Below are 22,500 nucleotides of genomic sequence, written 5' to 3'. Positions count from 1 at the left end.
AGCAGGAAAACAAACGTAAGCAGATATTGGTATAGCCGTCTTCCTCCTCCTCCTCCTCCTCCTCCTCCTCCTCCTACTACTACTACTACTACTACTACTACTACTACCCACACGAAGAAGGGGAGAGATAAGGAAATGGTGAAGGGAAGGGGAAGAAGGAATACAGAGGATGAACGAGACATATGTACAAAAAAATAAAACTGTATTCTTGGTTCATGGTCACTAGAAGAAGAAGAAAAAAAAAGAAGAGAAAAGAGGAATGGTAAAAATGAGAAGAAATATATAAATGATGAATGGTAAAATCGAAGAAAGAGTAAAATGAGGAATAAGAAAATAAATAAGAGTAAAAACAAGGAAGAAGAATAAAACGACACATGAAGTAAGGAAGGAGAAGGAGAAGGAGGAGGAGGAAGAAGAGATGGAGGAGGAGGAGGAGGAGGAGGAGGAAAGAAGGAGATCGTTTCAATCCTTCTTTTAATGCTGCTACCAACGACCTCCACACACACACACACACACACACACACACACACACACAGAACCTCGCTTGTCTCCTTCAATTAGCGACTCTCTCTCTCTCTCTCTCTCTCTCTTTCTGGTAGCAGTAAATGTAGTAACGGTGATAGTGTAGTAGTAGTAGTAAAGCAGTAGATAGTAGTAGTAGTAGTAGTAGTAGTAGTAGCAGCAGCAGCAGTAGTAGTAGTAGTAGTAGTAGTAGTAGTAGTAGTAGTAGTAGTAGTAGTAGTAGGAGGAGGAGGAGGAGGAGGAGGAGGAGATTGAGGAGGAGGAGGAGAAAGATAGTTAACAAAGAAAGGGAAAAGCTAAAAAAGAAAAGAAAAAAATGAAAGGGAAGAATTACATAACAAAGAGGAAGGAGAAGAGGAAGACAAACAAATGAATGGACAAGAAGAGAAGAAAGAGGAAGAAAGAATACAGATCAAGAAGAAATAAAGGAAAAGGAGAAAGGGAGGGAGATGAGGAACAAGAATTAGGATAAGGAACAGAAAGAAAACAGGATACAAGAGAAGGCGGTGCAGGAAAAGGGATAAAGAGGAAAAGGAGGAAGAGGAAGAGGAAAAGAGGAGGAGAAAGAGTAACACAAACAAAAGTCAAGTAAACTGCAAATGGAGAAAACGAAGCAAAGAAGAAGTAAAAAAAAAAAAAAAAGGAGGAGAAGGAAGAGGAGTAGGCTGAGAGAAGGCGAGTCAAGAAGAAACAAAAGAACTCAACAAAGGAAGGAAATAACGAAGAGGAGGAGAAAGAGAAGGAAGAAAGAAGAAGGAAAATGAAGGAAGAGGAGGAAGATGATGAAAAGGAGAAAAAGGAGTAGAGACAAAAAGAAACACAAAGAAAAGGACGAAGAGGAGGGGAGGAGGAGGAGGAGGAGGAGGAGGAGGAAGAAAGGAGAAAAAGGAAGAGAAGAGCACTCCCCCAAAAAATACCACGAGGAAATGGAAGAAAGGAGAAAGAAGAAATGAGGAAGAAAGAAGGTGGTGGAGAAAGAGGAGTAAAGAAGACCCCTAAAGAGAAGAGACACAACCAAAGAAGAAAACGGAGAAGAGGAGGAGGAGGAGGAGGAAGGAGAACCAGGAGGAATGGGTAGGTCTGGGTCTTGGCTGACGTCCTTGGTAACACCCACGTCAGCAACTACCACGCCCCTGCCCTGCCCAGTCCCTCACCCACCACCACCACCACCAGCACTGTCCTGTCTCCACTACCACTACCACTGCTACTGCCCTCCACCTACCACCACTACCACAACTACCAACATCACTACCACTTCTGCCTCTACTACTACTACTACTACTACTGCTACTACTACTATTGCTGTCTTTTCTATAATTTGTCTTCTGCTATAACTATCCTTGCTATCACTATTCATATTCTGTCCCTACCACTACTACTACTACTACTACTACTACTACTATCACTACCAATGCCCTCTCCTCACCGCCTTATCACCAGCACCACCACCCCCATCACCACCACTGTGCAAGCGTCTCTTTGTCCTCACCACCACTACCACCACCATCACCACAGTCTCTATAACTTACTACTACTACTACTACTATACTACTACTACTACACTACGCAGCCGCCATTACAGGTAGTGGTTGTAGTAAGTAACCTCAACACACACACACACGCACACATACAAAGAGCACATACAGTCTCTCTCTCTCTCTCTCTCTCAAAAGGGGTTGCTAGGCCTAACCAGTTCAGCAGGGACGCAGAAGAGGAGGTGAAGGAAAAGAAAAAGAAGTAAAAGTGGCGGAGGAGAAATAAGGAGTGAGTGAACTAACAGAAAACAAAACCAGGAAAAGGGAAAGAGGAAAAAATACTGAATGAACGAAAGAGGAAAACTGGTAACAAAAAGACTTATTATGATTCAACCAAGAAGTGAAAAGAAAATATGAAAACAAAGGAAATGAAAAAGTAGAAAAGAGGAGAAGGGGAGGAGGAGGATGAAGAGGAAAACGAGGAACGAAGAAGAGGATGAAAACGAAGATGAGGAAGAGGAGGAGGAAAAGCAAGAGCAAAAGGAGGAAAATAAAAATGAATACGAGAAGGAAAAAGGAGTAAGACGAGGTGACGGAAAATAAAATAAAAAAGAAAGAAGAGTGAATAAAAAGACCTATAAAAAGTTGACAAAGACTGCCACCATCACGCATCGGAGAAAAAAAATAACATAGAAAAAAGATAATAAAACAAAACGAACATAAAAACAAAGTCCATTATGATAAAGCCAAACACACCTTCCATTCAATTAGTTCATAAAAAAGCCAGTCTCTCTCTCTCTCTCTCTCTCTCTCTCTCTCTCTCTCTCTCTCTCTCTCTCCCATCCCTTTTATTTTTTTTTCTTTCCTTCCTTCTATTTTTCTTCTATCCCATTTCCTTTGCATTCCTTCCCTTACCCCTTTCTTTCCTTCTCTCATATTCTTTTATTTCCTTCATTATCTTTGTTTTTCGTCTTCATAATCCAAACTAACATGATTTTTTTTCTTACCATTATTCAAGCTCTTCTACACACACACACACACACACACACACACACACACACACACACACACACACACACACACGAAAAATGTAAAAAAAAGTAGCAGGCAGTAAAAGTGACTCGTGATATTTTAACTATAATCACATTAGGTGAGTGTGCAATAATTTTTTTTCTATTTTTGAATACACACGTCTATTTTTTTTTCTCATATTTTTCCCTTCTTTCCAGACACGTTCATTAATCACAACAGATGAAGTCGGCGTCTGCTTCAAATACATAGTACTTCATGGGATGGCATTTACTTTTTACAGCAAGGGAGATAGCTCAAGGAAAAACAAACAAACAAACAAACAAAACAACAACAAAAAAGCCCAATAGACGTTGCTCGACAAAAAGAATAAAGAATGAGGAATGAGAAGGGGAGGTGGAGGAGGAGGAGAATAGGAAGAAGAAGCAGAAGAAAATAATAATGATGAGGTCAATTTCAGATATATAAAATTATACTACCCTACGTCTATATTCTTAGATGACTCGGGGTCCAATTATAAACTACTACATTTCACAAAGCAACAGAGAAGATTAACCAACCGGGTCTTCATGGGTGATTTTCCCGTTCATGGTATAGAGGTGGTGTAAAACTATCACTAGCATAACGAAAGTCCACTAGCATCACCTAACAGTCCACTAACATCACCAAACAGTCCACTAGCATCACGAAACAGTCCACTAGCATCATCAAACAGTTCACGAAGAGCCCTGCAACTTCTACTACGAGAGGCTTTTCAACTTCTACTACGAGAGGCTTTTCAACTTCTACTACGAGAGGCTTTTCAACTTCTACTACAAGAGGCTTTTCAAACAGGCTAACTGAGATGCCAAGACATTTAAACAGACACGGCCTATAAACTTTAACTTGCATAGAATTGTAAAAGAGAGAAACCAAGGCAGCATTAAATCTCCATAGATAAACCGTGCCAAAATTTAAATATTCCGGCTGATAACCTTTTCTGGGCCTGAAGAATGTGGTGAGAGAGAGAGAGAGAGAGAGAGAGAGAGAGAGGACCAGAGAAAAGAAGGAGAAAGGAAGAGGAGACATAAGAGTGAATGTGTGAAGTAAGAAAGAAATGTAGAAGACAAGAGGCAAGATGAGAGAGAGAGAGAGAGAGAGAGAGAGAGAGAGAGAGAGAGAGAGAGAGAGAGAGAATTTCCATCGAGAAGCAAAACAAGGACTGAAAATATTGAAGCCAGACTCAATTCCTAGATATGTACTGGTAAGGTGGAAAATAAAGGGTAGATATGCAGAAAGGTTGACAGAAATCGTGCAGAAATTCCTTTGTTAACCTGGAATGTTGTTTGGAGGAAATGGTATAATTGGTCAAAATGGTAAGAGGAAATTGTACAGTAGCTATGTAGTATCTCACTTGTAAATCCAGTGCTGAAATCTGTCTTGGTTGAAAAAAAGGTACTTAAAGAATGGTAGAAGGAAATTATGAGACATCTCGTTTCTTAACCTGGAGTGCTAAACGTTTGAAGGGATAATTCAATGTCTTTGTGGGTAGAAGAATATGACTTACACTTATTAATAGCCTAGGCCACACGTAGCCCCTCTAACCATAAGTACAGGAATGCTACGCAACCTTAGCCTAACCACAAGAAGAGCTAAAGTAGAAAGATTTAATGAAACTTTGCCTTAAATGTTAATACTACCCTTTAGCCATTACACCAAAGGATTTTATACAAGAATACTGACTCAAGAGTGTTTTTCTGTCCTAGTAATTTCAATGCAGCCAGGTAAGATGCAATACGTGAGCCAGGTTGGGATAGAGGTACACTGAAGGTAGGCATGCTCAGGTAAAAATGCAGGTAGAAAGGTTGGGTAAAGGGGAAAGGTAAGGAGGAGGGATGAATGAAGGTGGGTATATTAACAGCAGGAGGATAGGGGCGTAGGTAGGTAGGTAGGTGAGAAGAAAACAAATAGGTAGACAGGAGTGCAATCAATAAAGGCTGGCAGGTATATGGCTAAACAGGGGGAAAGGTAAGGAGTATAAATAAATGTGGGTATATATTAAGAACAGGAGGGTAGGAAGGTAGATGGGTGGGTAGGCTACGTCAGAATAAGGTAGATAGGTAGGTAAGGTAGATGACTCAAGGAAACAAAAGTAGACAGGTGTAATGATTGAAAGAAAGGTTGACAGGTGAAAAAAAAAGTAGAACCATCCAGACAGCAGAGACAAAAATACAGAAAGACAGACAAAAGAAGCAAAGAAAGATAGCCTACAAAATACATATGGCGACAGACAGACAACGAAACAGCAAAACACCCACGGGCAAAGAAATAGACCGGGAGACTGCTAAACTAAGATGACCTTCCGTGCCCCCCCCCCCCCCCCGTGACCTCTCCGTGACGCGTGGTGGCCTCTTGACCTCATGCTCTTACGCCACACACAAATTTTGGACATAATCGCATCTGATCATGGCCAGCCACCCACCCACTCAGGCCTATCTCTCTCTCTCTCTCTCTCTCTCTCTCTCTCTCTCTCTCTCTCTCTCTCTCATTCAGACAGCCAGTCAGTCAGCTATACAGTCCATTCAGTCAGCCGGTTAATCAGTTTCCAGTCATCTAGCCACTAAATCTTTCACTCAGCCATCCCACGAGCCAGTCAGTAAGTCAGTAAGTCAGTCACCCAGTCCGCCAGCCAGTCAACCGGTCACAGTTAGCCAGTCACTTTGCCAGCAACACTAATAATTACTACCTATCTTATTAACTTCTTTCCTCAGTGATTCTCTCTCTCTCTCTCTCTCTCTCTCTCTCTCTCTCTCTCTCTCTCTCTCTCTCTCTCTCATACACACACACACACACACACACACACATGGTAGGAAGTTAGATGATTTACTATATTATAAATAGATGAGGACACCTGCACGTATTACAAAGAGATGAAAGAGGGAAAATACGTGCACGGTAAAAAATAAATAGTAGAGGTGTGACGGTTAGAGGACATGCAGGACAACAGGAGAGCAGTTGGTTAATAAGTAAGAGACGGGATCTGGTTGGAGCATAAAGTAAATTTTGACCAGTAATAATAATAATGATACAATACCACCTCTACCACCACCACCATCACCAATAATGATAATATTAGGCGATAGTAATACTAGTAATGGCGGCGGTGGTGTTGGAGGTGGTGGTGTCGGGGGTCAAGGCGCGTGACCTACCATGGGTCCCTTCTTGGTGACGCCCTCGCCGCCGCCCTTCCGCACCCTGAGCCTGAAGTTGGCGGCATCCATCCTGCTCTGCCTGCCGCCCTCGCCGCGGCGGGGGGTGGCGGGGGAGGCGCCGCCCCCCATCCCCACGCCTCGCGCCCCGCCGCTCACTCCCTCGCCCTCCCGCCCCCCCGAGGCGCCGCCGGGGGGCGTCGGGCCACTGGTTCCGTTTGCATGGCCGGTTTTACTCACTGTGTATTCACTGGCACTGACACCACTCGCACTTTTGGCACTGGCGGGGGGCGGCGCGCCGTTGGATCTGGCGCCGCCGCCGCCGCCTGGCGCTGCCGAGGCCTCGCGTGGACTCGGCCCCACACCGCCACTCACATCTCGTTTTCCACCGTACACACTGGCGTCCGCTACATTGCCGGTCTCTATAGGCGGAGACCGGTTAGTAGTGTGAGTTATTACGGGAAAGCTATTGGCCAGCCGCGAATTTGCGGCGTGGGCCGACATAACGCATGATAAAGACCTCCTCTTATGACGGCTCTCACCCTACTGAGGCGCGGCGGCGGCGGTGGCGACCGCGCTGCCGCGCCTCGCCCCGTCTCTCTTCCCCCGCGCTGGTTCCCTGCTGGTAGCCATTCGCCGCCCTTGCCTTATTTCTGGTGTTTATTGGGACTATTGGCGAGTCTTCTTTCAAACATGTACCGCCGAGGTAGGGGCGCAGGGGGGCAGGAGGCCTATCACCGCCATACGGCTGACAGCGGGCCGCGCCTCGGCGGTCGGCGCGTCGTGCACCATTGCCACGTTTCTGCCGCACGCCCGCCGCTGACCCCGGCGACAGTGCGGCACTGCGGCGAGGCGTAATTTACAGATTATGAGGGCGGGGGGCCTGCAAAGCCATGGGAAAGTACTCCGTTTTGCTTTATTGGATGTACACAGACGAGCGGGGTAGTATGGGTGACCGCCATGGAGTCTAGGAAGTCGTACGATCTGGACTCCTTTGTGACCGGTGACCTCCACGGCCAGGCACCCTCGCCAGGTCCAGGAATATGTATAAATAACGTAGCCTGTCATGTTATCGACGAAATATTTAACCCTTTCCTCAATATCAACCTACCTAGAGCCGCATTCTCTCGGATCCTTCGATCTTCACCATGGATTACACTTACCTTCGAAAAATACGTCCCCTGGCTTGCTTTTCCCTGCCCCCTGTGAACATTTTCCTACCTGTCTTGTAATTAAGCTCGCTTACCTGTGACCGAGGAGGGAAAGAAGAAACAGGGAAAGTATTAGGAAGAGAGGAGGTAAATGAGAAGAAAGGAACAGGGAAGGAAAGAGGAAGAGAGGAGGTAAATAAGAAGGAAAGAGGGCAGTGGAGTTAAATGGAGGAGGGAACAGGGAAGCAAAGAAGAGAGGAGAAAAATAGGAAGGAAGAAGCAGGGAAGGAAAGCGAAATTTGAGATGGATGGGAAGAAAGGAACAGGCAAGGAAAGAGGAGATAAATGGGAAGGAAAGAGGGCAGTGGAGATAAATAGAAAAGGGAAATCAATCAATCAGTCACTGGGGGCATACGCCGGGGCACATCGCCTCGCCCATCCTACGACGCCAAGTCCGCGGGTCCATCCTGGCAAGTCTCCATACAGGCCCCCTTTCCAATCCTGAGTACCTACTGGCAGGATCTAACGACTTGCCCATGTCATGGACTCTGTGGGCGTCCCCTTGGCCTCCTCCACTCAGGATTTATTCAGAGACAACCCAATGAGCAGGGTCGGCTTCTGGGTAACGTGCCACGTGCCCGTAAAGCCGGAGTTGGCGTTGACGGACTATGCAGGTAATATATGTCGAATCAGTCTCACGGTGTAGTTGCCGGTTTGACACAAAGTCATTCCAGCGATACCCCATGATTCGGCGTGGACTTTTTACCAAAGGCATCAATCTCAATTTCTCAATGTCCTCGTCACACACATGGACAGAAGGGAAAGGATGTTAATGAAACCTGTAAGAGAGGGAAAAGGTAAAGAACCGAAGGGAGAGAAGAGAGGGAGAAAGAGTAAAAAGAGAGCACAAAGACCTACGAGGGAGACGAGGAAGGGAAAGGGAAAGAATGAAAAGAATAAATACTTACTAATATGATAATGTACCGAAAGCTTGACAATACAAAGTTTAAAAAAAAAAAAATAAATAAATGAATACATATGATAAATAAAAACACCCCATGAACTTCAAGAACTTTATTAATAGACTAGACTTATTAACATTAATGTACACGGTTGGTATCTTTCATCATTCAGAAAAAAAATAATCTTTGGTTTTGCTTCAATCACTCGATACAAGACGGGAATGAAAACGAAGAAACAAAAAAAAAAAAAAGTTATATGAAAAAGTTATATAAAAGAACACAAAACATTGCTACCAAAGTCAGGAGGATGCTGGGAACACACAATAAAACTGATAGTATACAGCGACACTCCATAATCAATATATATACCTCCATTATTATTATCATTACTATTTACAAGGCATAAAAAAAATAAAAAAAAATCTTCAGTGATATCTATGTAACAGTTTTTTCAACCTTTCACATTTACAAAACAGCATTGCCAGAAAAAAAATAATAAATAAATAAAAAATAAAAAAAATAAAAATTAAAAGAAATGACTGCAACGTAAGGATTGAATTTCACTGTTAATTTTACTTATAAGTGCATAAAAAACGATAAATCAATCACTCACGAAAGAAGTGTGAACTATTATGTCCTTATCATCGTATATATATCATCTGAGGAAGCTGTACAAAACTCACGACATGGAAGAGCTATATAATATTTTCCATCTGTGTGTGTGTGTGTGTGATAGGGGTGCTAACTTAATATATACAAAAAGTTACTGGTAGAAAATAAATGGATGACTTCTTCACCAAACATCGAAGTCAGTGAGTTTTTCAGTTGACTCGAGAAAATGAAAATCAAATGCCTTCAACTTTTCTTTTAAATCTCTTCCTTCTCAGCTTTTCTACTAAATTTCTCCTCCTCTTTCAACTTATCTTCGTCTAAATCTGTTCCTTCCTCTCTTCTTCCTCCAACTCTTTCAACTTTTCTTCTTCCAAACCCTTTCCTTCTCCTTCTCCTCTTCTTCCTCGAGCTTCTTTCAAATCTTTTCCTTCTTCTTCTCCTCCTTTTCCTCCAAATCTCTCAACTTTTCTTCTCCCAAGCCCTTTCCTTCTTCTCCTCCTCCTCCTCTTCTTCCTCCAACTTGTTTCAAATATTTTCCTTCTCCTCCTCTTCCTCCAAATCTTTCAACTTTTCTTCTTCCAAATTCCTTTCTTCTCCTCCTCCAGCTCTCACCATTTCTTCTTGCAAATGCCTTCCTACTCCTCCTCCTCCTCCTCTACTAGCCATTTGGATATATATACTTCGACATTTCTCATTCTAATGCATTCTTCTTCTCTCTCTTCTACTTCTCCTTGTTTTCCTTAGTTTCTCCTTTCCTCCTCTTCCTTCTATCTACACGTTTCAACCTTCTTCCTCTTGCTAATAAGGAATGCAGGCCGTTTTTCTTAGCCTCCCTCTGCTTTTCTATCTTCTTCATCCTCTTTTTCTTGCAATTACAATACTTCACAATTTAACTTTTTTTATTTGCCTTTGGAGACTGACAATTGTACTCCTCTTCTTTACCCTTGCTCTGCTTCTATTCTTCTTCCATCAGTTCTGTTCCTTATCTTCCTCCTCCTCCTCCTCCTAACATTCCTTACATGATTTTTCATTCACCATTGATGATTGTGAGTTTCTAAGTTGACTGTAGGACCTGACTTCTTTTTCACCCTACTTCTACTTTCCATATTTTCTCTTTTCTCTTTCCTCTCCTAATACTTCTAACGTGCTTCACTTTTACATTTTTCAGAGACTGTACAAGTTACTAAGTTGACTGCAGGGCCTGATGATTCCTCTTCGACCTCCGTCTACTCTTATTATTTTCCCTCTTCTTCTTCTCCTTTCTCCTTACAGTTTCAATCCATGCTTTAGCCTTCCTTACTCACAGAGGGCAAGCATGTGGGTTGTTAACTTCACTTGGGGACTAGATGATTCTTGCCCTTCCACTTACCTCCACTACTCGTCTTCTTTCATCGTTTCTTTATCTCCTCTTCCTCCTCGTGACATGCTTTACCTTGCCTTCTTAATTACCCTCAGAAGGAACGCATGTGCACGTGTTACAGAAGAAGAGAGACGAAAAGAGGTTACGGCAGTTCCCAAACACCACTGCGGTTAATAAGTTAATCTGCTAACATCTTGATATTTCCGTGCCTACGACGTCAGCAGGGTTAAATCTTCTCCAGGTAGGTGCTGGGGCAGTAGCCTGACTTACCCTGCAGGCTGCACTTCCACCAGCCGCTCGCTTCTGCAATGACAAGATGAAAGGGTGTTACTCATGCAGTGCTTCATAACAGCTCTAGGGACATAGGGTCGTATTATAAGACATTTCTATGTCATCCTCACACACACACTTTTTATCCTCCCCTCTTCACTATCTATTCCTGTCCTCACCTTCCACCTCCAAATACATTATGTCACCCTTGGACAGACCTAGTATCTCCCCTCTTCACTATCTATTCCTGTCCTCACCTTCCACCTACAAATACATTATGTCACCCTTGGACAGACCTAGTATCTCCCCTCTTCACTATCTATTCCTGTCCTTTCCTTCCACCTCCAAATACATTATGTCACCCTTGGACAGACCTAGTATCTCCCCTCTTCACTATCTATTCCTGTCCTCACCTTCCACCTCCAAATACATTATGTCACCCTTGGACAGACCTAGTATCTCCCCTCTTCACTATCTATTCCTGTCCTTTCCTTCCACCTCCAGATATACTATGTCACCCTCACACACATTTTTTTATACTCCTTTATTCACGATCTATTCCAGTCCTCACCTTCCACCTCCAGATACATTATGTCACCCTCGGACAGATCTTTTATCTCCTTTCTTCACTATCTATGCCTGTCCTCACCTTTCACTACCAGATACCTTATGTCTCCCATACAAACACTTTTAATCCTCCTTTATTCACTATCTATTCCTGTCCTTCCCTTCCACCTCCAGATACACTATGTCACCCTCACAAACTATTTACCCTCATCTCTTCACTATCTGTTCCTGTCCTTCTCTTTCACTACCAGATACATTATGTCACCCACACAAACACTTTTGATCCTCCTTTATTCACTATCTGTTCCTGTCCTTCCCTTCCACCTCCAGATACACTATGTCACCCTCACAAACTATTTATCCTCATCTCTTCACTATCTGTTCCTGTCCTTCCCTTCCACTACCAGATACATTATGTCACCCTCACACACACTTTTACTCCCCCTTTATTCACTATCTATTCCTGTCCTCACCTTTCACTACCAGATACATCGTTTGGTATTGTCAGATGCCTCCACCTCTCACATCAACTATTTCCAAAGGCCAAAAAGGAGATCAACTGGGTTCTTATGAGTGTTTTTTTAGGTTCATGGTATGGAAGAAGGGTTAAACTACCAGAAGGATCATAAAACCACCCCTGGAAATGCCCACAACTCTCATGAAAGCCTTAGGTGCCAAAATGTTTGAAAATATGACCCATTATGTTACTCTCACAACTGATTTCTTCCTTCCTCTCTTCATTATTCATCCCTTCACTCACCTTCCTCATCCAGATACAAAATGTCACCCTCCTCAAAGCTTAGCTCATCACTGTCCGCTGCATTGTAACTGTGGTGGGAAGAAAAGAAAGTCGTCAGGTACAGTACTCATAGGTTAGGTTGTGGGAAGAACAGAAAGTTGTTCCGTAATTATATGTTAGGAGAGGGAGGAATACACTGTTCTGAGCCGAAGAGATGATGAAGAAGAGTCATTTTTATGCTACAATTATTCAAAAGAAAAAGAAGAAAAGAAATAAGGAAAAAAGAAGACCTCTCGGAACCCCACAACACCAAGACTTACGAATATGGCGCTGAGGAAAAAAAAAAAAAAAAAAAAAAAAAAAAAAAAAAAAAATCAAGAAAATCAAGAAAAAGAAGAAAAGAAAGAAGGAAAAAAACAAGACCTCTCGGAACTCCACAACACCAAAACTTACGAATATGGTGCCGAAAAAAAAGAAAATCAAGAAAATCAAGAAAAAGAAGAAAAGAAATAAGGAAAAAACAAGACCTCTCGGAACCCCACAACACCAAGACTTACGAATATGGCGCAGAAAAAAAGATCAAGAAAATCAAGAAAAAGAAGAAAAGAAACAAGGAAAAAAAAAAGACAAGACCTCAAGGAATATGGCACAGAAAAAAGATCAAGAAAATCAAGAAAATGAAGAAAAGAAACAAGGAAAAAAAAAGACAAGACCTCTAGGAATATGGCACAGAAAAAAGATCAAGAAAATCAAGAAAAAGAAGAAAAGAAACTAGGAAAAAAAAAGACAAGACCTCTAGGAACCCCACAACACTCAGACTCACGGGTATAACGCCTTCACTTGCGGCCGACTGGGCTTGGGCCTCTGGACAGGGATGGGTGGTGTGGGTCTAGCCCTTATGGATGGCTGGTTTGCTGGGGCAGGCTCGGAGGGGGGTGGCGGAGGGTGTATCACAGGGAAGGGGGTAAAGTTATTAGAAGATGGGTTTTGGGGGAGTCGGAAACCTTGTTGTGCTTTGACTGCATTAGGTCTTGAAGGGTAAGCAACACCGCCATTCTGAGAGTTCTGGTTTGAGATTGGGAAGGGAGGGTGCATAGGGCCTTGTCGGGGGATTGCCACAGGGGTCACAGCTGGTCTAGGTGCACTATTCCCCGGGATGGGTTTGGGGGTGAAGCCTGGGGGTTTGGGGGCGGGGCCTGGGGGTTTGAGGATGTGGCTTGAGGGTTTGGGGGCGGGGCCTATGGGTTTGGGAGGGTAGAAGGGCTTCCTGCCGTTGTTTGAGGTGTTCGAGGACAATGAGGCGTTTGAGGTCCAGGTGTCACTGGCAAAGGGGGCCTGACCCCTGTGTCCGCCTGATGCCAAAAACTTGACATCCGGGGTGATGACTCGCTGCCCAGTTGGTTCTGAGGGAGCAGAGAACAACAATAGGATACAGAGGAAGTATTATACAGTAGACTCGCAACTTAATGCAAGACCAGGGAACGTCAAGTGAAATGGAGGTGTAATTTCAATGAGGTTTATCGATTTGGGACTGGCAGGACCTTTTTTTTAAGTATGTGTGTGTTGGTCCTGATCGAGGGAACACAGAAACACTCATGACTTACAGGAATAGTTGGGAAGGCTACAGGGACATTCAGGACTTACAGGAATGGCTGGGAAGGCCACGGGAAGCACTCATAATTTAGGGAATGGTTGGGAAGTGTACGGAAAACACTCATGACATAGGGAATGGTTGGGGAGGACACAGAAACACTCATGACTTAGGGAATGGTTGGGTAGGCCATGGGAAACACTCTTGACTTAGAGGAATGATTGGGAAGGCTACAGGGACATTCAGGACATAGGGAAATGGTTAGGGAGGACAGGGAAACATTCAAGACTTACGGGATTGCTTGGGAAGGCCAGGACCAACGGAGACACTGAGAGTGGAGCCGGAAGAGGAGAAGACGGGGACCTCCGACAACCCGGTTTTGAACACGACCTTCTTCTCTGACGCGCCACTCCACCGCATCTTCTTCACTCGGTAGGTAAAGCTGGTGGGACGGAAGATAGTCAGTGGATGACGGTGGTTATGTATGGGTGAGCTTGAAGTGATGGATACCTGTTCTTTCTCTATCAATTTCTTTTATTAATTCTTATTTTTTTCATCTTTATGGCAGAGAAGTGGTCTATCAGTCTCTTTTTCTGTCTGTTGTTTGCTTTAATGTGTACTCAAAAGATCACTCTGAAGAAATAGGATAAGAAAGAAGAGGAGTCTGAGTAATAAAAGAAGAAGAAGAAGAAAAGAAGAACCTGAATTTTCTTGTCCATAGAAGAAGAAGAAAAGAAGAAGAGAACAAAGAAGAAAAAGGAGAAGAAAACAAAGAAGAGGAGGAAAAAGAAGAAAAGGAGGAAGAACCAAGAAGGCAAGGTTCAGATACAATAAAAATCGAGTAGGTTTGACAAAGGGAAAGAAATAAAAGAAGAACAAAACAAGAAAAAGAAGAAAGAAATAAACACTGATCAGTCTCTGCACACACACACACACACACACACACACACACCTGTTTGTAAAGTTAAGCGGAAGTTCCCTGCCGCATCGCTCCTTTAGGTTACGGTTGAGCAGAAAGATGAACTCCACCTTGAACTCCACCTCCACAAACATCTCATGGTCATCCTTGATGTGGACCAGCACCAGGTTGTCTTGCAGGGTGGAGAGTGTTGCCTGTGGATCATGGGTGGATTAGATTTTGTGATGTTAGGCTGGTTGAGGTTAGGTTTGGTTTGGTTAGTTAGGTTGTGATGGTCAGGTTGAGGTTAGGTTGTGTCTGGCTTGGTTGGGTTTGGTTAGTTAGGTTGTGACGGTCAGGTTGAGGTTAGGTTGTGTCTGGCTTGGTTTGGTTTGGTTAGTTAGGTTGTGACGGTCAGGTTGAGGTTAGGTTGTGTCTGGCTTGGTTTGGTTTGGTTAGTTAGGTTGTGACGGTCAGGTTGAGGTTAGGTTGTGTCTGGCTTGGTTTGGTTTGGTTAGTTAGGTTGTGATGGTCAGGTTGAGGTTAGGTTGTGTTAGGTTCAGTTTGCTTTGGTTAAATTGGATTAGGTTAGGGTGGACAGGTTCAGGTTAAGTTACATTAGGTTTGGTTTGGTTTGGTTAGATTCGATTAGGTTAGACTGGGTGAGGTTGAGGTTAGGTTGTATTAGGTTTTGTTTGCTTCGGTTAGATTTGATTAGGTTAGGCTGGGCTTTGGAACTTAACTAATAATATACTTGTCTAACATAATAATGACTTTTTTTTGTCCTGAAGTCACCTCCTTTCCTGAAAAAAAAAAAAAAAAAAAAAAAAAAATAGGAAATAAAAGCAGGGGTGTGGAGTCTGAGTTGGAGTTGCCAGAGTTGTCTACTTTTAGCCGCAGTCGGATTTTGGAATTGGTAAAAATATCTCCAATTCCAACTATTTTATAATACGAGTGATGTGTGGCTGGATGTGGTGTGGGGTGTAGTGTGGCTGGCTGGGTCTGATTTGCCTACCACTGTACTGCAGAATAGGGAGAGGGTGAGTGGGGCGGAGTCTGATGCTCGTATTCATAAACGTATCGGCACCTCAGAATCAGCATTGGCAAATTATCGTCCTCATTGCATTTCATTTTCGTAGTTGCTGACCGATAACTATAACAACAAAGAACGAAAAACATCAATATTCAACAGTTTTAGCACTAACTTTGATTTTCTCACGTTACTTGTGTAGGTACGAGAGTTTGAGGCATAAAAATGATAGATACGATATGTGGTTCATACGATAATTTGGCAACGCTGCTCAGAATGCCTGTTCGAAAAGTCTCGTAGAAGTTTTTTTAGGGTTTTCATGAGCTGTTTTGTGATCCTAGTGACAGTTTTACACATCTGCACCATGGACAGAAAAAAACTCACCCATGAAAACCCGGTGTATCTTTCCTGTGGGCTTGGAAAATAGTTGTAATGGAAGCCCAATACGTTTAACCCGGTAGCAGCGACGGGACAAATTTATGGCTTTACCGTGTAGCAGCGACGAGCCAAATTTGTGCCATGATATAAACCCCCCAAAATAGATGATACATAATCTGATCACAAATGCTTTGATATATATTATGAAATGGTTTGTTTGAGGGGTGATTTTTTTCTCATTTTTCTCGCTTAGAGGGACCATTAAGAAACATGATCCCCGCTGCTACTGGGTTAAGATTATGGGACCAGTTTTACAGTCCATTACAGCAAGTTTGTAAGCTCCCCAACCAAACACAAAATACCATGAACATTCCTTGTATAGTGTTTGGCATTAATATAAAAAGAAGGAAACTATAGAAGACCACACAGGGAATCTCTTTAGCGTCTGGCATTGAGTAGAAATAACGGATCATTGTGGTGAATATAGTTTGGTTTCAGCGCTTACAATGACTCTGTGTTGGACTGTCGAACTGGTCCATGGTCCTGAGTCTGAGCCTGAGTCACAACCCCAAAATTTCCTGGAGTCAAAGTCAGATTAAAAATTTTCTACACCTCGCTCCACAGCCCTGAAAAAAAGTCTTACCTGTGTTATGTTTTCTATGGGGATTCGCCTCTTGATGATCTCCTGAGTCTTGCCCTTCTCCGGCCCCTTCTTGATCTGCATGCGGCCGATCAGGTAGAGGTGGGTGCGGGTCAGGATGAGGTCACGCTTGTTCTTTCGGAAGGAGCGGTCAATCTTGTCCACCGTGAGGGCAAAGATAACCTGGCGGGAGGGACGAAGGGACAAAATGAGTGTGGGAAAGTGGTGAGAATGGAAGACGTGGTATTGTTGGTGTTGTTGTTTTGCATAGCTGTGAGGGTAAAGACAACCTAGCTTGAGGGATGATGGGACAAAATGAGTGTGGGAAAGTGGTGAGAATGGGAAACTTGGGAGAACACACACACACACACACACACACACACACACACAAAAAAAAAAAAAGTCAAGGGGTCAGCCAGTCAGGGGATACAAGAGGACGGGGGGGCAAGACCTTTTCCCGGCGAGGTATGAGGGTGCTGATTCCCGGCTTGAACTCGATCCCTAAGTAGTCCCCGTGGAAGTTCCTGTTGAGGGAGTGAGCTCGGCGTTCCTTGCGGTTCACGATGAGATTGCTCGCCTCGACGCAGCTCCTCACCCAACGCTTCTTACTGTGAGGGGGGAAGAAAAAATTTAATAAAGAAGAATTAATAAGGAATAATGAGTAAAGATAATGAAAGGAGTAATACAATAATAATAATAATAATAATAATAATAATAATAATAATAATAATAATAATAATAATAATAATAATAATAATAATAATAATAATAATAATAATAGTAATAATAACAGAACCCAAACTACCATTACAAAACTACCATTCTTTCTTCTTTTTCTCTTATTTTTTTTCATGTCCTTATTTTCCCTTATGAGGTTAGATGCACACTACTACTACTGCTACTTAATAATCATAGGACCCATACAACTATTACTACTACTACTACTACTTTTTTTTCAATAAAGGAAGCAGTTCAAGGGCAAAAAAAATAATAAGGAGAAAAAAGTCTACTATTCACTGCCCCTATAAAAAAAGAGCTAAGAAAAGTGTCCAAGAGAGGTCAGTTTCGGGAGGAGAAGTGTCTCGATACTCTCCTACTACTACTACTACTACTACTACTACTAGAGATAAGTGCCAAGAGAATGAGAGGAGCCAGACCTGTATAGCTTCCTGAAGGCATTTTGGATGACCCGTGCATAGTGGTCCAGCTTGCGTTCCCGGCACTCCTCGATCATGTAGAGAGACTCGGGGTCCTGCGGGGAAGGAGAAGGTGGAAGAGTTAGTACAGGGATTTTATTTCTTCTTACGTTCTTATATTCTTACCACACTTGCACCCCCCCCCCCCCCCCACACACACACACAGTAAAAAGCAATGGGTTGATTATCTCTTTATTGATCATTTCTTGTTTCTTTATTCTTCATGATTCCATTTCTTTCTTCCCCTTATTTCCCCCATTCTTACCTTATCAATGGGAAGAGATAAGGAAGGGAGGAGGTAAGTGGGAAGGAAGGAAGAGGGAATTAATGAGGGACAGAGGTGACAAATGGGAAGGAAGGAACAGGGAAGGAAAGAGGAAGGGAGGAGATAAGTGGGAAGGAAGGAACAGGGAAGGAAAGAGGAAGAAAGGAGACAAATTGGAAGGAAAGAGGAAGGGAGGAGATAAGTGGGAAGGAAGGAACAGGGAAGGAAAGAGGGAGAGAGGAAATTCATGGCTATTCTTTGACTTGTAAGCTTTTATCTATGTTAATCTCTGTTTCCTCTTCTTCTACTCTTCTCGTTTCATGTTAAATAAACAAATGAATAAACAAACAATGTACTCGGTGACCAAACATTTTCCGAGCCTACCTTTATGAACACTTTGGTCCTGCCGGCTTGGTACTGTGATGGGTCCATGCTGATCTCCCTCATGATGATGTCGATGGCTTGGATGGGGTTGCCGTGCCAGCTCGGCCACGTCTGCTTGGAGAGGAGGGCGTAGCGCTGCAGGAACTTCTCGAACGGCCGGCGGTACGCAAACCCAGCTCTCTTCACTCGGATGTTCTCCTTCAGACCCAGATACTCCACCTGTTGCGGAGAAATGAGGACGTTTGTAGTAACCTCAGAATCAAAGGGCGGTATGGAGTCACGATGAAGGAGATGCCCGACCAAGACCAAGACCATCCCTGCTACTGCTTCTATCTGCATCTGTCTCTACTGCTACTGCTAATCATCTTTCCATTCAAATATCATCTTATACATTTATTTTTTTGTGTGTGTTGATGTGATGGTCGGCTAATCAATAACCTCCATCGCTGTTACTGCTTCTAACTATATCTGCTACTACTACTGATACTGCTAATATTCTTTCTTCATTTTAAATATCATCTTACACATTTAGTTTTTTTTTGTGTGCGTTGATGCGATGGTTGGCTAATCAATAACCTCCATCGCTGTTACTGCTTCTACTGCACCTACTACTACTGCTACTGCTGCTGTTGTTAATCCTGTGTCTTCCATTCATATCTCATCTTATTGAACCATCTGTATGTATGTTAAATCTCTTCTGGCCTCTTGTTCTTTTCTCTCTCGTCGGGGCAGCATCTAACAGGCCTTTTTTCTGCCGTTTATGTTTTCTTTGCCCTTGAGCTGCCCCCCTTAAAATAAAATAAAAAAATAATAGAGTATGCTGAACTACAAATGTCGGGTGCATGATTACTTAACCACTTGACTGCAGATTTCCTACAAGAAGACATCACCAAACTACAGAAATGGAACAAAAAGTGTCTGCTACAATTCAATGAAGAAAAATGTAAAGTCATGCAAATTGGGAGGGGATATCCAGCATACCGATACCACATGGGAAACACTCCACAATCCACCACAGAGGCAGAGAAAGACCAGGGAGTATATGTTATCCGGCTGCCAGTGAAAGCCAAATCTGTGCCAATCAGGACACCTCCTCTCACATAACTGACTGCTCTTTCAGCCACCTCTTCGGATTCTTTACAGGAGCAGCGAGTAGCGTTTTTTTTTATTATTGTTTCCTTTTTTTGTGCCCGTGTGCTGTCTCCTTTGCTGTAAAAAACAAAATAATAATAAAAAATAAAAAATAAAGATCGCAGCGGACGGGTTAAGTGCCAGAGTGAGCCCCTTACCTGATGCTTCACCATTTGCTCGTCCCAGTCGTGCGGTTTCTTGGTCTCATTGGGCTTGATGCAGCGGATGTAGTGCGGGTAACACTTCATGAGCGTGTCCACCAGATGGTTGGCCTGCGTGCGGATCTTCGTGCCGGCGGTGGTGGGTCGACCCTTGGCACCGGTCTGGATGACGTCCGGGAAGAGCTTGCGGATGAAGGCGTTGGAGCTGTTCTGCATCACCTGGGTTGGGGAGGAGGAGTGGATGAAGTGGATGATTTTACGAGTCTCGGTAATGTTCCTTTCGTTGACCTGCTTCGTGGATGATTATATTTTCATTTCTACCCTAAGAGTACGTATAACAAAAGATTACATGACACTCAATAATCTCTCTTTCTCTCTCTCCATCTCTCTGTCTTTCTCTCTCTGTGATCTCTTTTTGTCACTCTTCCTGTCTTTGTCTTTTTGGTCTCTGTCTGTTTTCTGTCTGTCTCTCTTTTCTGTCCGTCTCTCTTTCTGTTTCTCTTTCTGTCTTTCTTTGTCTCTCTCTCTCTCTCTCCCACTTCCTCTCCCTCTCTCTCTGTCTGTCTTTGTCTCTTTTCCCGTCTCTGTAGTTTTCACTCAATGCCTGTTTCTTTTGCCTATCTCTCTCTCTGTCTCTCTTTCCATTTCTCTTTCTGTCTTTCCTTCTGTCTCTCCCTCTCTCTCTGTCTCTGTCTCTTTTCCTGTCTCAACTTTTCACTCAATGCCTGTTTCTTTTGCCTATCTCTCTTTCTGTCTCTCTTTCCATTTCTCTTTCTGTCTTTCCTCCTGTTTTTCTCTCTTCCTCTTCCTCTCCCTCTCCCTTTGTCTCTCTCTTTTCCTGTCTCTGTACTTTTCACTCTATCTGTTTCTTTTGTCTATCTCTCTTTCCATTTCTCTTTCTGTCTTTCTCTCCCACTCCCTTTCCCTCTCCCTCTCCCTCTCCCTCCCTCTCTCTGTGTCTCACCTCAATGATGTCCATGAACAAGACGTCTCGGTTCTTCTCACAAAACTTCTCGACGTGGTAGGAGACGTTGCCGGCGTAGTGCTTGATCATGAAGCCCTGGTTGAACTTCTGGTAGAACTGGTGCGACCCGATCTGCAGGAGGATATACACAGATTTACATAGGTACTCAGGCCCACACAGACACCCCTCCTTGTTTTTCTTTTTTACAGCGGGGAAGGGAGCTCAAGGGGAAAAAAATATAAAAAAAAACTCTGGATACTGCTCTGACAAAAGGAAAAAAAAGAGCAAGAGGCCAGAGGAGATTCAATTTAGGGAGCGGAGGAGGAGGAGGAGGAGGAGGAGGAGGTAAAGAAAGGGAGCGATGACAGCCATATTATTTTTTTTTAAAGCAACAGGAGACTTACATAGATATTTAAACACACGCACAGAGCCTATGGAGGAGGAGGTGGAGGCAAAGAAAGGGAGCGATGAAACAGTTTATATTATTTTTTTATAGCAACAGGAGACTTAGATAGATATTTAAACACACACACAGCTTATGGAGGTGGAGGAGGAGGTAAAGAAAGGGAGCGATGAAGCAGTTATATCAATTTTTTATAGCAACAGGAGACTTACATAGATATTTAAACACATACACAGCTTAAGGAGGGAGTGGTATTGAAGGGGGGCAAAGAAGCAGTTATCATATTTTCACAGCGACAGACAGACTTATATAGATATTTAAACACACACACAGCTTATGGAGGAGGAGAAAGTGGTAAGGAAGGGGAGCAAGGAAGCAGTTATCACATTTTCACAGCGACAGACAGACTTACATAGACTTCCACAGATATCCAGGTCCCGCAGACTCCTCACTTCTACCCCTTCCCCTGCTCCCTTCTGTCCTCCTTCCACACTCACCTGGGACTCCAATTTGCGGTGGAAGTCCTCGTCGGCCCCCTCGGACTTGGCACTCATGGTCGCGCAAGTGTCGTCGAGGATGCACATGATGCCGGGCGGAGTCTTGTCCTCGATCAGCTCGCACACCACCTTGTTGTCGAAGAACTGGATCTGCTTCCACTGAATCCCCTGGGGTGCGAGAGGCCGAGCGGAGTGTGTTAAGGAAGTTACTTTTTTTATACAGCCATCCCTCAAATAATATGGTTTCCAATAGTTTGGTTTCAGTTTTATGTGGATTTTCATAGGAGATTTTTTTAGGATTTTTGAATTTCCCAATGAGCAGGAAATTTAAAAATCCTAAAAAGATCTTCCATGACAATCCGTATAAAACCAAAACTGAACTATTGGAAACCGTACTATTTGAGGGACGACTGTGTTTTACGAGGGAGGCAGATCAAGGGGGGGGGGAAAAAAAGAAAAAAAAACTAATAAAAGAGACCACTTGACGCTGCTCTGAATAAAATTAAAAAGATCGAAAGGTTGAAAATATGTGTTAACAGTAGTAGGCTAAATTGGCTAATTTTACCACATGTATGTGACCAGGCAAATTTGTAGCTTTTACCATGTACCATACCAATGAAATGAATTTGTGGCTTTATGTACCATACCACCAGCCAATAAATTTGTGCTTTACCATGTACCACACAAGGCCAAATTTTCTGCCATGATATAAACCCCCAAAAATAGATGATGCATAAACTGATCACATATACTTTGATATATATTATGAATTGGTTTGTGTAAGTGATGATTTTTTCTCATTTTTGTCGCTTAGAGGGACCATTCAGAAATATGATCCCCGCTGCTACCGGGTTAAGGAAGTTCTATCTATTCCTTCTCTTCTATCTCCCTGTCGCCTCTCCTCACCTCGGCTTCATACTCATTCTGCTCACTCTTCAGCGTCAGGTCGATGAAGATCTGCTGCAGCTTCTCGTTGACGTAGTTGATGCAGAACTGCTCAAAGCCATTCTTGTCAAAGATCTCGAAGCCGTAGATGTCCAGGATGCCGAGGTTGATCAGGTTGGCGTCGGTCGTCATGGCTTTGTTG

General features: G+C 43.3%; 2 protein-coding genes across 5 annotated transcripts in view; both read right to left on the bottom strand.

Annotated features, from left to right (window-relative positions):
* LOC127005013 (mitogen-activated protein kinase kinase kinase 1-like) overlaps nucleotides 1–6,835 on the bottom strand; it is a 56,632-nt gene extending 49,797 nt beyond the window's left edge. Inside the window, exon 1 of the mRNA XM_050873446.1 lies at nucleotides 6,215–6,835. Within this exon, the coding sequence (XP_050729403.1) occupies nucleotides 6,215–6,718 (504 nt within the window). The 5' untranslated portion in view covers nucleotides 6,719–6,835. The remainder of the gene's footprint in view (nucleotides 1–6,214) is intronic.
* Nucleotides 6,836–8,424: 1,589 nt separating this feature from the next.
* LOC127005012 (unconventional myosin-Ie-like) overlaps nucleotides 8,425–22,500 on the bottom strand; it is a 58,062-nt gene continuing 43,986 nt past the window's right edge. For all 4 annotated transcript variants that reach the window (XM_050873442.1, XM_050873444.1, XM_050873443.1 and 1 more), the window contains 13 exons: nucleotides 22,320–22,500; nucleotides 21,414–21,581; nucleotides 20,514–20,645; nucleotides 19,547–19,768; nucleotides 18,258–18,476; nucleotides 17,570–17,664; nucleotides 16,864–17,020; nucleotides 16,416–16,595; nucleotides 14,419–14,579; nucleotides 13,760–13,908; nucleotides 12,699–13,278; nucleotides 11,897–11,964; nucleotides 8,425–10,602 (listed from right to left, as the gene is read on the bottom strand). The exon at nucleotides 22,320–22,500 is cut by the window's right edge and continues 5 nt beyond it. In XM_050873442.1, coding sequence (XP_050729399.1) covers nucleotides 10,526–10,602; nucleotides 11,897–11,964; nucleotides 12,699–13,278; nucleotides 13,760–13,908; nucleotides 14,419–14,579; nucleotides 16,416–16,595; nucleotides 16,864–17,020; nucleotides 17,570–17,664; nucleotides 18,258–18,476; nucleotides 19,547–19,768; nucleotides 20,514–20,645; nucleotides 21,414–21,581; nucleotides 22,320–22,500 — 2,389 coding nt within the window. In that variant the 3' untranslated portion in view covers nucleotides 8,425–10,525. The remainder of the gene's footprint in view (nucleotides 10,603–11,896; nucleotides 11,965–12,698; nucleotides 13,279–13,759; nucleotides 13,909–14,418; nucleotides 14,580–16,415; nucleotides 16,596–16,863; nucleotides 17,021–17,569; nucleotides 17,665–18,257; nucleotides 18,477–19,546; nucleotides 19,769–20,513; nucleotides 20,646–21,413; nucleotides 21,582–22,319) is intronic.

The sequence above is a fragment of the Eriocheir sinensis genome, chromosome 29 (genome assembly GCF_024679095.1).
Source record: "Eriocheir sinensis breed Jianghai 21 chromosome 29, ASM2467909v1, whole genome shotgun sequence".
Taxonomy (NCBI): Eukaryota; Metazoa; Arthropoda; class Malacostraca; order Decapoda; family Varunidae; genus Eriocheir; species Eriocheir sinensis.
This window is presented reverse-complemented; position numbering and strand designations above follow the sequence as displayed.